The sequence below is a fragment of the Uranotaenia lowii genome, chromosome 2 (genome assembly GCF_029784155.1).
Source record: "Uranotaenia lowii strain MFRU-FL chromosome 2, ASM2978415v1, whole genome shotgun sequence".
NCBI classification, from domain to species: domain Eukaryota; kingdom Metazoa; phylum Arthropoda; class Insecta; order Diptera; family Culicidae; genus Uranotaenia; species Uranotaenia lowii.
Window position 1 is genome coordinate 324,081,351 of NC_073692.1, and position 14,358 is coordinate 324,095,708.

Here is a 14,358-nt window from a genome sequence, read left to right on the forward strand (position 1 = left end):
ACAAGTTTTTTCTCTCAACGCATGAGAACCGTTGCCAGCAACAATATTTGCTGCCTCTGCCATTGGGCAATCCTGGCAAATACACCATCTGTTTTTTTTTTGCAATCTGGTTGCACTGATGGTCGCAGAGAGAACAACAAAGCTGTACTCTTACTTGACCCACGCGGGAGAAGCAAAGGAACGAAAACGTCTTCAAAATCTGCAAACATGGCGACCTTTTTATCATATCCGATTTAAACCATTTAATCCGACTTGGATTGACGATTTCTACGACCTTTTACTTGCGTTAGTCTGAATTACGATTCGCAGTAACGTTTTTAATGACTTGAGTTATCATTTTAATGTGATTTTATGTTTGCTGGAAAGGCATATTAGGTTTGCGGCATTTAAATGTCATAATAAAACTTTCAAATGCTAGTTGGCTTAATCTGTGTTACTTGGATATGGACTTGGCTGTCTATAAGATATTAAAGCTCAAAGACTGCTCTACAAAATATGGCGGTTTGGAAGTTTTCAAGCGCCTTCTAGCTGAGTCCTGGGATAAAATACTACAAAAATCACCTCAAGTGTTTTAAAATATGTGTCTTGAGCTTCTGAAGCTAGTGGTAAAGTTCGAGAACAAAAAAATTGCTTTGGATTTTTAAAATTTGATGTGCAATTACTTAAAATCTTCTGTATTCTCAGAAGGATTATTATTACGATATTATCATAAATTAATTGTTATTGTGCAATATCCTTTGAGCTCCTGAACTTACTTCGTTCTGTTTTATCTTGGACGGTTGGTGTGTCTTAAGTTTTCCCGTTATAAACACCAATGCATGGGTTTTCATGGCTGACAGACCACCCAGAGAGAGTTAGCCCAAATCGAAGTCCCATCAACCTTGAAAAATATTTATGGGATGTCACTTCCCACGTTTTCAGTCACGCACAAAATATGGGTCCACCAGGTAAGTTCGAGTGGGCAAGTAAATTGATAACTGAATTAAATCAACTAGATCTACCCTTGCCAATGGTTTGGCCATTACGGAAAACGGAAAGGAAGGTACCTTAGTCTTCTACCGGTTCACTGGTTCTTTCGAAAAAATCTCCCAAAGATCATTTCCAATAAAAGACCTTCGTCGTCCTCAAGATCTTGCCAGAAATTCCTACTCTCAGTCCCGTCTCTGTTACAATTTATGTCTATAAAAAGACATACCTTATGAATCTTTCCCTCCTTCGAAACCCAAAAAAAAAACTCGTCCAGGTAATGTCTTTGTTGTTGATGTTCGATTTTCCCCGGGCGCTCCTCCCTTCATTCATTCACTTCTCGTAGCTACAGCTGTTACTCGTTTCACGGCTCACTGACTTTCCCATTGGGTGGTGACATTTTTGGGGAGAAAATCGATGAGCCGTTTTATTTACGAGGACCTGAATGGGCAAATATTTGGCTGACGATGATGGTGAGGTGGTTCGGCAGTGTATTTGTTTCGAATTGGTTTCGATGATTATTTCTGGGAAATTTGTTATCTGAGGAACCTTGAAAAATCATTGAGACTCTCATTCTTTATTTGAACAAAAATGACACGAGTGATTTAAGCTATTTTTTAAAGCTGCTGAGAGAAAATCCAATTTTTCTTTTTTGTGAATTCAACTAGTTCTCGGAAACATTTTTACCAATCTTTCCAAGAAAGCTCAAGAGACATAATAAAACCAATCGATAATACCAGTCGGAAAATCAGATTGAACAAGCACTATCCGGTCGATCCGGGTGGCCTGTCACAGGCTTTTCCCAATTTGCTTTGCACTTTTTAATTGGTTTTCCTCTCCATTCTTGCCGGGGCCGCAAAAAAGAACAGAAAAAACACCCAATCATTTTCTCCCAGCTTGAAAGCAGAAATTTGTTTCCGGTTCCATCAATAGACGAGCACATTCACAAGGGAACAAAATACTGCTCATCAAAAATCCATCCCCATTTTGGTGTTGTTCATCCGCCACATTTTCCGGAACTATTGACCACGAACGAAGGATGGCCGCCATCGCCAAGAGACTTGATCAATAATGAAAATCTTTATTATAGGAGCAAGATACCCACCTCAAAGTCTAGCATCCCCCGATAGACCAGCAGCAACGCGGCAAAGAATGCAATAAACGTGACCAAATTCCGGGGATCGCTGATGGAAGTGACCAGTGGAATCGAGCCCATCTGCCAATCGTGGCTCAGAGTCGAGGGACACAGCAGCAGCCACCAGTTGAAGGCGGCCAGGTAGCAGAAGGTGAGCAATCTGGAAGAAAAAACGGAGAAAATAAAATCGTGTCAAATGTTTCCGGTAAACAAGGATGTAAATTTTGATAAGATATTAATTTAAGATCTTAATGAAAAGTTATCAATATGTAAGAGAGATCCCAGCAAACATTGAGAAGGGTATATGGCAGGAACAACAAAATTATTCAAACAAATATACCAAATGAAAAGATTGTATTAAATTTACCGAAATAGCATGTAGCTACAAAAGTGGAGGCGATATATCTACAATCACAAAATTTTAATGATTCGATTTCCCCGAAAAAAGCAAAATATACGATTTTAAGTAATTTGAGTAAAACGAAAAAAAAAATTCCCCGACCGAGATTTGAACTCCAGTCCTCCGAGTTGGCTGTCCGGTACCTTACCACGATGCCAACTCATCAGTTGATATGATTCGCCCTATAGCTTTATATGTAATATTTTCTGTTCCCGAACCGGTCAAAGGAAGAAAGAAGGAAGGATCTTCCATTTATCGTAAATCAGTTCACTCAAATCGTAAATGTCGAATTAGCAAATTCTCAACTATTTGGAGACATATTTACGAATTGACTAAACTGCTATCCGATTCAACTTTTTTGGGCAAAGCTTGTCGTAAATGAATGAAAGAAAATCACTCAATACCAACTTGTTTACGATGGTTATTGAAAATGTCTTAATATTCGATTTGGATTATCATTTCTATTACGATTTCATGTTAGCTGGGGAGATTTAAGTGGATCAAACTTGAGGTTTGAAAAAAAAAACACTTTTTTAGTTTAAATATTAGTTCTTTGGGATTAAAAAAAAACTTTGTAACTTACCTAACATATAAATTCGGATGGAACGCCGTGGGGTTGTCTTGGTGGGAAAATCGGGGCAGCGATCCTTGCAGAAGTGCCAACCGAACAGCCAGAAGAACGCCCATCGAGAGCAGCACCCGCGAGACCCGGCGTCCGAATTGGTGAGTTTCTTCGCTCCACCTTACATCCAGGATGGTCTTTTTAAGGGAGCCCCAGTTCCGGTACACATCGTAGGCCACATTCAGCAGGAACACCGTGATGCCGGTTTCTTTGGCCAGCATGCTTAGACCCCCGAGCACGATACTTAGCCATACCGAGTTGCTGTCAGGCTCCGGACCGCGGCTGCAAAACGAAAATTGGACAGAAACAGATGAAATTGAGTTAAGGCTGGATTCGAAAAGGGGTAATCTTATCGGTGCGTGTTTGATTTTTTTTTCACGAGGAAATAGTTCACTCAGGTTAAGAAAGGGTTGGAAAACAATTGAATGAAAGGAATATTTTAGAAAACATTGTCTTCGAGGCCGAATGTAGGTAAAGAGGATTAAAAAGTATGAAACTGTAAGAAGATACATCTGGAGGTAGGTATCACGGAGAAAATAGACGACAGTTGTTCCAATTCATCAAAGTGTAAATAGTTGATTCTTTCGCATTCAATTATGAATAAAAAAAAAACAACTATATACTGCTGATTGACTTTATGTAATAAACTATAAATATTATTGATTCAATCATAATCGTATGATTGTTTCAACTATAAATTTGATAGATTCAACTTCTATTGTGAAATTATACAATAGAAGTTGAATCTATCAGGCATTCAACCAAAAATGTAAAAATTCATCTACAAACTAATGATTTACCTTCTGTAATCAATCATAAATATAAAAGATTCAACTATAACGGTATAGTTGACTCAACTATAAATGTGATAAATTCAACTACAAACCACTGATTTACTTCCTGCTATCAACTATGTATAAATATAATAGATTCAACTTTTAAAGTATAATTGTTTTAACTGTAAATGTGATAGATTGTACTTCAAATGTATGATTGATTTTACGCATTTAACTTATAATATAATAGATTCAACTTCAAAATACTGATATTATAGATTAAACTTCAATTGTTTGATTTTTCTACGCATTTAAATATAAATATAATGGATTCAACCAGTGGATAATGATTTCATCTTTAGGTCCTTTGCTGTCTATCCCCACCGTGTGCAACATATTTTTGTTGTTCTGTCTATTCCTGCTGCTTAAATCAGTGCAGCTCCTGGCACGGAAGCAGCAGAACGGAATAAACAATTTGTTGGACAAGGCCAGCAACAGCAGACATGTAAAGGTAAGCAAAAGCTTCCATAGCACCGGGGTTAACAGTGTTATTAAAAGTGATTTCCGAATTTCAGGATCATGCCGGAGACAAAAAAAAACAATCAAGCCGAACCGAAACGATGGTCATCTTCAAGCTGCAGACATGATCACTAACAAAATATTCGCATTGCTTGATAGATGTGGCTTCCAAAACAACTAAAAATGTGGGAAAGTATAAATTATGAAGATTAAGAATCTAAAATACTGATAGTTGGCTTCATGATATTAATCATAAAAATATAATTGAATCTATCATATCTACAGTTATACCATAAGGGTATGGTTGAATCAACAACATCTAAAGTTGGTTAAATGAAATCAATCAAAAAAATATATTTGAATCTATCATAACTATAGTTATGTATTTCAACTTTACCCTTATATTTGGATCTACAATATTTATAGTTGGCCTCTTAAAAACAATCATAAAAATATTGTTGAATATATCACATCTATAGTTAAATGAACTATACCCTTATAGTTAAATGTACTATACTTATAGCTGCGTGCAGAAGATGAATTATAAGATAATAGTTGAATCTATTTTTTTTATGCATAAAATCAATCATACACATAGATATAGCTGAATGTATTACATGTATTATTGAATGCACAAAAACAAACTTTTTTTGTTTCGATTTTAGTTCTGCTACCATGTTTATGACATTCGCGCCTTCATATCAACGTTGCAATAGACGGACAGTAACTGAAAAACTTATCAAAAACAAACATTCTGATTGTATAATGGGATAGCGCCTCTCGCAACTGCTTCGCCTGGCTGGTATGCAATCTCGATCAGCGCTCCAATCAGCTATGCACACCGAGTCGCATCATTCAGAATCATCGGTTTAGCAAACATCGCATATCGGAGATGAGTGAGATACAAACTGATCCATTCTGAATGTAGCTCTTTCAGTACCTGCCTGAATTAAATGAAATTCAAAATTATTTTTCAAAGGACGAGAAAAATCAAACAGTTGTGCGGGACACCATAAATTCTCAGTAGTTTTAACGTGACGGACGACAGTTTAAAGAGAACTTGTAAAAATTGAAAAACCCGGCTAAAGTTAACATCTTTTCCTCACAAACACAACTACAATTTGATTTTGATCATACTGATGTTGAAAAACGTTATAACAACAAATAAATTTATTAATTTGCTATATATCAAATCAAACAAAATACGCTAATGATCGGCTTCATGTATCACTCACTCACTGCCTGATCCATTCACTCCTGATCGAAGACCAACAAGATTCGCCATATGCATTGCGCATTGGTGAGATTCCAATTTGATGATGGTGCTGCACTGTTTTGACAGCAAGCATCGTGCGAGGTGATCTGTATTTTAGCGATGAATTGAACGATCGATGATCGGGTAGGCCCAGTAGCCATCAATAACGAAACCCGACCGCTGTACGTTCAGGTGCGAAGTGCAATCAGAAACATTCATTGAAAATGAACGATTTTCGGAACACTGAACTTATCCGATTCAACTGTGTTTGATGTTTACTTTTGGGCTTGATCTCGCGGACTTCGGCTCGGCAATATGATGAAGAATAGTAAAAAATAGTGAAAATGACAGTCGTTAATGAATTTAAAAAAAAATTATAGTGTTTTCTAAATATAACTAATCAAGCTGATGTACTTTGAAATAACTATTTTGTCCATAAAAATTGTTTGGAATATGAAAAGAGTGCTTGAACTTTAGGGGAGAGTGGGGATACTTGATCCCTTTTTCTTATTTTCACCATATCTTTTTGGAAAAATTTAGCAACTCGCCGTCTTTGACATTTTCTGACAGCTTGTAACGTCAAGTTTCTATGCTCCAAAAATTAGAACGATACTTGAACCCGTTGATGAACTAGAAGCATTTTCGTAGGAGTAAAAAAATTGCGATTTTTCTGAAGTTAGGGGAGACTTGATCCCATATTGAAGGAGACTTGATCTTTTATTCAGGAAGCCCTAATCCTTGTATAAAAATCAAACAAAACCCCAAGATAGAATGTTAATTGACTATTTTGGTCATGTTTGTTCTCATTTCATAATTTATAGCAGACATAAGAAGAAAATTCTATAACTTTGTCTCAACGCTATTAACCTTGCATACTTAAAGGCGCTATTTTATATAATTTTAGAGAAAATTAATTATTTTTGCTCTTTTCTTCAGACAATTGTTCGATAAATATAAGTTTTTGGATAAATATTAGTAATTTCGTAATCAGCAATCATAACGATCAATTCAGAAGAAGAATATGCCGTTTGGAAGGGGGATCAATTGTACCCAACTCTAGGGGATCAATTGTACCCATAATCAACATTTTAGAAAACTTTTTCTGAGAAAAGTTGAGAGTTTTCCATTACTTTGAAAATATGGTATTATGAAGTTCATTTTACGCTCGAGCGATTGATACATTGGAACAAATATTTTTTTCATAATTTTCCCAAGTAAGGAACATTTTAAAGTGATGAAAAAAGATCTTCAAGTTACATTTTGTGAAATTTTTCAAACAAAGTTCAATTACTCAAACAATTATTTTGTTAAAAATTTTTAAACTACAAACATTGTTATTTTGCTCATTTTGACACATTTTTTTAGAACATTTGATCTTTGTAAGACATTCCAGTTTCGAGATATAGCTAAGGAATCAAGTATCCCCGAGGATCAAGTATCCTCATTCTCCCCTATTAAATTAACCTAAAAAGTTATGTAGCGAAAGGCCGAATAAAGCCAACGAGGGTCTGGAGCAATAATTTTCGGGGGCTCCCATGATTTCTTAAGTGTTATCCCAAAGATTACATAACATTTTAAACGGGTAAAAGAACTCGAGATTAGTTCAGTATACTGTCTTCAAATAGCCATATTGTCGCGTGGAAGATACTTTCTGGTATCTTCAAATTGAAATTGTTAATTAATCTTGCACGTGCACATTGCGGAAGATTTCAATTCTTTTTTTTAAATGAGAACTCTGATTTAAGCTGCAAAATGCAAAATTATATCCTCAATTTTTCTCAATACTTTTATCACCAACTTAATTAACTTACTTACTCAAAATCCAGTGCAAAGCTGAGCTTAGGTGTAGGAATTGTCTCAGAAAATCCAAATTGATAAAAAGTTCGAAAAACAGCTACCTTTGAAAAGTCGTCATAAATTATGTATTTCGTGTTTCACAAAATCTAAAGATGCCAAAATGTGACAAATTACGTCCCATTTCCAATTCACTTTTTAAATTTTCTCTACTGTAACAGGAACAGCTTTGGCGGTTGATTGATTGAAAAGTACGGGTTTTACACAACTTTTTTACATTTTTTGGGGGCATGATCTTTAAAAAAATTTGATAAAAATTTCCGTATGTGCAGCATATAGCTTCTAACTTCAGCTTTCTTAGGCGCTAAGTGAAATTTTTTTCGAGCACTAAATAACTTATTTATAGCAATTTTCCTGAAGCATGTTTTTTCATAAAAAATTTCTTGGACTTAAAATAAGTTTGAAATAATTGATTGTAGCTGAAAACTGTCTGAGAAACATATTTGAGTCACGTTATAAGCTTTTCAAAACTATAAATTTGAAAGAAATCGGTTGAGAAACAAGAAAGTTTTAGCGAAAACAGTGTAAACCGTCATTTGACCGCTCGCGGTATGAATAAGTATACCACATGCGTTATTCGAAAACCACAACACTTAGAAAAAATTTAAAAACGCAAAAATACTTGCATTTTGAAAATAAAAATAGTCCTGTCGTTAAATTGGCGAAAAAAAGATTATATAAGGCGTAATCATCCTTCAAAGTTTAAAAACCGTCATTTGACCGCCTCCGGTACGTTTAGTGTTAAATCATTTTCATTTCATCATTGATCGTGCTGGTTTGTGCTTCATCGAGAAAAACGTACCTTATGACAATTGGGAAAATCATGAAGATTTGAAACATAGAATACAAAATTGAAAAAAAAATAAACAAAATAATGAAATTTAATTTCCATAGAAATATCCATAACAGTTCAAAATTTAAAATCAGGTTATATTCAGAACTACGATTCAGGGTCTCTAATCAAACTTTGTGAAACAAAATATGAATTAAATTTTAAATATAGGGATACAAAGTTACAATAAGGACCAAAGCAGAAATTGCACTTAATTTAAATTTCAATTTTATACCTTTGAAACACAAAAAAACCTATTCTTGAGATGTAATTATCATAAGATAAAAAAATGTTATTCTAAATTTTACAAAAGTTTCCTTTGATGCCCTCAAAGTCAAAGGGGTATAAGTGCAAAAATGATCGATTGAAAAAAAATCAGAGATAAAGACAAAAATTAAAAACAAAGAAAAATTCATGTCAAGAGAATCACTCAATGATATTAGCAACTCAACTATGAGCTACAGTTTTTATTTATTAATTTAAAAAAAAAGAGGAATGGAGAAGGGTTTAGAATTAAATAACCCACGGGATTTTTTAGAGTAAAGATTGAGGAGTGAAAAATTATAATAATACCTGGTTTTAACCCAGATACAGCGCGGGCCAATTTCTGAAATGTTTATCATAAAGCTTTTCTGTTCTCTTTTAGCACTGTGAGCCAGTTTTGGCGAAATTAATTGGCGAAATAAACTGCTTTTTGTGCAGTACCCATTACTTGAATAGTGAAAATAAATTTAACACTATTATTTTGCAAGACGTTTTTATGTTATGAAAATTAGGAAATGTTTGTCTTTTTTTTTTGTCCAGATTTTGGGTTTAAAATATTAAAATTCAATTCCAAGATTTTGATATTCTTAGCCCGAAAAATGTAAGAGAAAAATTATTCTAGATATTATTTCACGGGGGGCCCTTAAGTTGTTGTATTTCAAGTTTTTATTCCGGCCCCTATTGCCACCTCCCTCCTGAATCCGGCCTTGCTTTTCTAAAAGAACGAAGCTTTAGTAGTGCTTTAGTCACCAAAATCAAATCGGAAAAAGTTGAAAAATATGTTACCAAATGTTCAGATAATGTGTCATTAGCATGTCCGAAAGTTGCATAATGTCTGGAAATCGGGGGGTTCACCCTCCAAATGGTAGATTAGGATGTGGAAAACAATTTTTCATGTTTAGAGGTTCCACAAACGCGATCAACTTTTTAAAGATTTGATTTTTAAAAAGTTATAAGTCTAAAAATTTTCATAAAATTTAACAATATTATTATATTTTAATTTTGTTTGGGTTAAGTACTACAAGCAAAAAATCAAAAAAGAACCAAATTTGTATCAGAATTTAAAATCATCAGGCTATTTTCTAGAAAAAATCAGGCTATTTTCTAGAAATTTAAAAATTTTTGAATGAACTTATGTTAAATTATGTATTTTACTTAAATGTGTACCCAGCGTGAAATTGTTTTAACACCAATTTTACCAGAAGATGTGGATTATTGTGCACCTCAACTTTTCTGGGCAAAATATGTTGTTTGTTTTATCGTGTGTGAAGAGCTATTTACGGTTTAAACCTTATTAAAAATCTCTATTTGGGATATTTTTATTGAATTTATCAAATTCGTCTTGATAAATACGTACTTGAAAATCAAAACACATGCAAAAAAAGAATGAGATGGTTCGAGGGAACCATCGGAAGGCCGTAGTCAAAATATGAGCTGAATCTGATAACAGTAAGGGGTTGTACTTAATTTCAAGTGTGGAAGGGATTCTGAGATATAGTATTCTGAGAAATCACAATAAGTGGTTTTTCAACATATTTTTTTATCCTTCACCATTCGATTACTTGTTTCTGTTGATTAAATTAAAATTCAAACCCAATCCAATCCCAGACTAAAACAAAAATTTATTGCGGCTCAAAAATTTAAGAAGTACTTACAAATTTCACTGAATTATAAATTTTTTGACGTTTTCTTTAAAATTGATTTTTTATGACAATATAAATTTTGGATAGTTATATTTGGATTCGGAAAACAAAATAAAATTGTTATTGTTAATTGATTTTTCTTAAGTAAAATCTTAAAAAGATACAATTTGTCATGGCTTTTGAATGAAATTAAATTAATAATCACAAAAAACTATTACGGAATTATTGGGTAATATAACAGAAAATCAGAATTTTTTTCGTCAAAACACAGATTTTTTTTGCGCAACCTTGCACAGTAAGCTCTTTACACGATAATACAAACAACCTAGGGTAGGTGTTCCTAATTTGGCATTTGTACCTAATGTTAACATACCGTTCGATTTTGACTGTTTTCGACGTTATTTTTCACTTATCACAATTATTAAAAAATTGATACTGTAACGAATCTTGTGAACTTTCACTTTACAAACAAATTAGTTTACTAACTCACAGGATTTTTCGTAAAATCCGGATTGTTTCAAAGTATGTCCAAATTGAATGGAGTTGTAAGCAAATTTCTTAAAAAACATCTGTTTAGAAATGGAAGATAAAAGCTGAATTTGTTAACCGATTTTTTAGAAATTTTTCGTCGGATTGTTTTTTATCATGATTTAAGTAATAAGTATGTTAGAACCATGTTTTTTCGTGTAAAAACTAAAAAAAGCCTATGTCCACAATTGGGAACACTATTTTCAATGTGTTCCTAATTATGGACATAGTTAAAGTTTTCCAAACTATATCAAAGTCATAGAATGTATTTGAATTGATTGATTGAATTGTGTTTTAACTCAACTTTCAACGATCTGTTAAACTAAACTGTTTGGAGCAAATAAAACATGAATTTTCTTACTTCAGTATATCTCAAAGCTAAAAATGTTGGAAAAATATTTTCTCCGGGTTGTAAAGAATGCACTTTTCGCGACAAAGAAGGAAACCATAAAGTTACAGAGAGCTTCTTAACGAGAACAGAATCGAATTTTAGGTTAATGGGACATCAAATTAACGTAGTCAGAAAAATTATTTTTAAATTTACAACTAGCGTAAAGGAATATTGTGTAGGATTTAAATAGCCCTTATTTATCTAAACATATTCCAAAAACGTTGTAAAATTCACAAAAAAGTAAGTTTTGAGATTTTTCTCATTAAAGTTTAAAAAAACCAGACCCATATGCGATATTAGGAACAAATTGTGTGATTTTAGGTACGCTGATACATTTTTCCTCATAAAGTCTGCTTCATTTAATATTGGAACAAATTCTTTTGCTCATTGTGGCGCTCCTAGTGGACGGATTTGGAAACTTTTTTCACCCACGTGTCGGGAAATTCATTACCTTACACCATGTATTTATGTCATAACACCAAACGATAGCATTTTGTAAACAACCGCCATGGAAACCGAACGGAGAGATCAAATTGTGCACAGTTTTCTTGAAAATCCATTGTTGTCGGCATCGAAGCTAGCTAAACAGCTTAAAAAGCCCAGAAATACCGTATGGCGTGTTATCAAGCAGTACAAGGAAACATTGACGACGGCTCGGAAGCCGCATTCGAAGCGTCGGAGTGGAACTGTCGACCGGAAACTGCGTGGGAAAGTCATCAAGGCCGTCAAGAGGAATCCCAATCTTTCAGACCGCGATTTGGCCAATAAGTTCCAGGCCGCTCACAGTACGGTGCGACGAATTCGTCTCCGGGAAGGAATAAGGTCATTCCGAGCCAGCAAACAGCCAAATCGGACGCTGAAGCAGAACAATGTGGCCAGAATCCGTGCTCGAAAGCTGTACGACCAAGTGCTGACCAAGTTCGACGGATGTATTCTGATGGACGATGAGACCTACGTGAAGGCGGACTTTGGGCAAATCCCAGGTCAAAAATTTTATTTGGCGATGGCTCGGGGGGATGTACCTGCAAAATTTAAGTTCGTGTTTGCGGATAAATTCGCCCGCAAGTACATGATTTGGCAGGGGATATGCAGTTGTGGACAGAAAACCAAAGTCTTTCTCACTGACAAGACAATGACATCAGAAGTCTACAAAAAAGAGTGCCTACAGAAACGGATTCTGCCGTTTATTCGTGCCCACGACCGTCCAGTAATGTTTTGGCCGGACCTCGCAAGCTGCCATTACAACAAAACGGTTATGAAATGGTACGCAACGAACGAGGTCAGCGTAATACCGAAGGACCTCAACCCCCCAAACTGCCCCCAGTTCCGGCCAATAGAGAAATACTGGGCAATCACGAAGCGGAGGCTTAAGGCAAAGGGAAAACTTGTTAGGAACATGACTCAAATGAAGAACTGGTGGAATCAAATCGCCAAAACGGTGGACGAAAAGGGTGTGCGCCGCCTAATGTGCCGTATTACGGAAAAGAACGAGAATTTCTTCGAAACAGCAATGAATATTTTTTTTAATTTTTTTTATGAAAGAGTAAAGGAAATGCTACATTTGTATGAAAAACAAATTATGAATTCGTTAATAAATGACTGAACTACACGCAATTGTTTGTGTTCCAATATTAAATGAAGCAGACTTTAAGAACTAATAACTGATGACTTATGAACCTACATGAAAACTAAAAAGTGATTTTAATTTTTTTTTATTTTTCATTCAATCAAGAAATCATATCTTGACTTACCTAGTTTCAGAGATTCAGCGCATTACCAACATTAAAGTCTTCAATTTTTAGAAACTTGAAGAGCAAACGAAAAAAAAACGAACTGTGTATATGGAATCAGCGCACCCAAATTTGTCATCAACAGCTCTTTAATTATTTACACCTCAGACAAATGTGAATTGCACTGTATTATTTTCAAGTTCAAGTATTTGTCCTGGAAATTTAAATTATTTTGTGTTTAATGGAGGCAATATAAATTTAAATGAATTTTTAAAACTTGTCTTACAACAACAAAATACCAAAAGCTCATAGTTTTTCAACGCTCCAAACCTTAATTTTGCTTTTAAGAAATTAAAAAAAAAGCGTTCAGGGGGGCGTTTTGCTCGAAAATTTATGAAAAGGGGGCCGTGAGTGAAAAAAGATTGAAAATCACTAATTTAGGTACTTATATTTATAGATTTAAACTTTTACTCATTTTCGAAAGTTGTCTCCCTATTAAGAGCTGATCGACTAAACTTATAACTAATATGAGGCTCTCAGAGCCAATTTCGATATATTAACGGAAACCACAACAATCGCAAAGCGTGTTTTCTCGAAATAATCTTTTATGCACTTGTATTCTTTTGGGTACAAGGGCCATATATGAATTCTGCGCTCCCAAATCAGTCCAAGTTAGCTCTTGTAATCTTTGTACCTTAGAAAAAAGTTAATTTTGTAGCCTTTTATTAACTGAGTTTTCTGGTATCCCGACCCGATCAGGAGAGCATATCAAAATAAGAACTTAAACATATCTCAACGAGATATTTATATCTTTTCCAGTTAGAATATTGTTCTCATAATTTTGGACTCTTAGTTTTTTTAATCTTGGCTATATCTGATTTTGATTGGCATCTTTAATCGATAAAGAATTTGTTTCAAATTGTTACAATATATTATAACCGTATCTTATTTCGATATGCATATAACTTTCCATGAAACACGGACATCGTGCCATCCGACAACGGCCCAAACCGTACTTTAAGGGGGGGGGGGGTAGGGTCTAACGGGTATAAAAAAACACCATTTTCACGTTTTTTTTCTAGAGCTATCGTTCAAACAAATGTATTCAAATTATTTGCATTATACAAAGCATTGTTAAAAGAACATTTAGTATTTTTTTCGTAGAAAAATATTGAAAAATGAGCCGGTGACGGAACATTTTCGAGAATGCCTTTTAGAAAACAGGATTTGCGGTGGACACTGTATCTCAGCACAGAATCATCTGAAGTCAAAAAATCAGAGCAAAATATTTTTAATAGATGTTTTTCTGGGCCCCAACGTTTTTATTTAACTTAAAAATATTTTTATGAAATTTTTGTGGCTGTTTGAACTAAAAACTACGATTTTTCACTTAAAATCCGCCATTTTTCACCTCTAAAATCTCCCCAAAGTAAAAAAAAAATC

The 14,358-nt window shown here is 34.4% G+C and overlaps 1 protein-coding gene across 1 annotated transcript in view; it reads right to left on the bottom strand.

Moving 5' to 3' along the window:
• The window catches only part of LOC129750008 (protein O-mannosyl-transferase TMTC1-like), an 807,324-nt gene that overhangs the window by 102,590 nt on the left and 690,376 nt on the right, over positions 1 to 14,358 (bottom strand). The window contains exons 6-7 of the mRNA XM_055745186.1: positions 3,085 to 3,405; positions 2,072 to 2,261 (exon numbers count right to left, since the gene is read on the bottom strand). Of these exons, the coding sequence (XP_055601161.1) occupies positions 2,072 to 2,261; positions 3,085 to 3,405 (511 nt within the window). The remainder of the gene's footprint in view (positions 1 to 2,071; positions 2,262 to 3,084; positions 3,406 to 14,358) is intronic.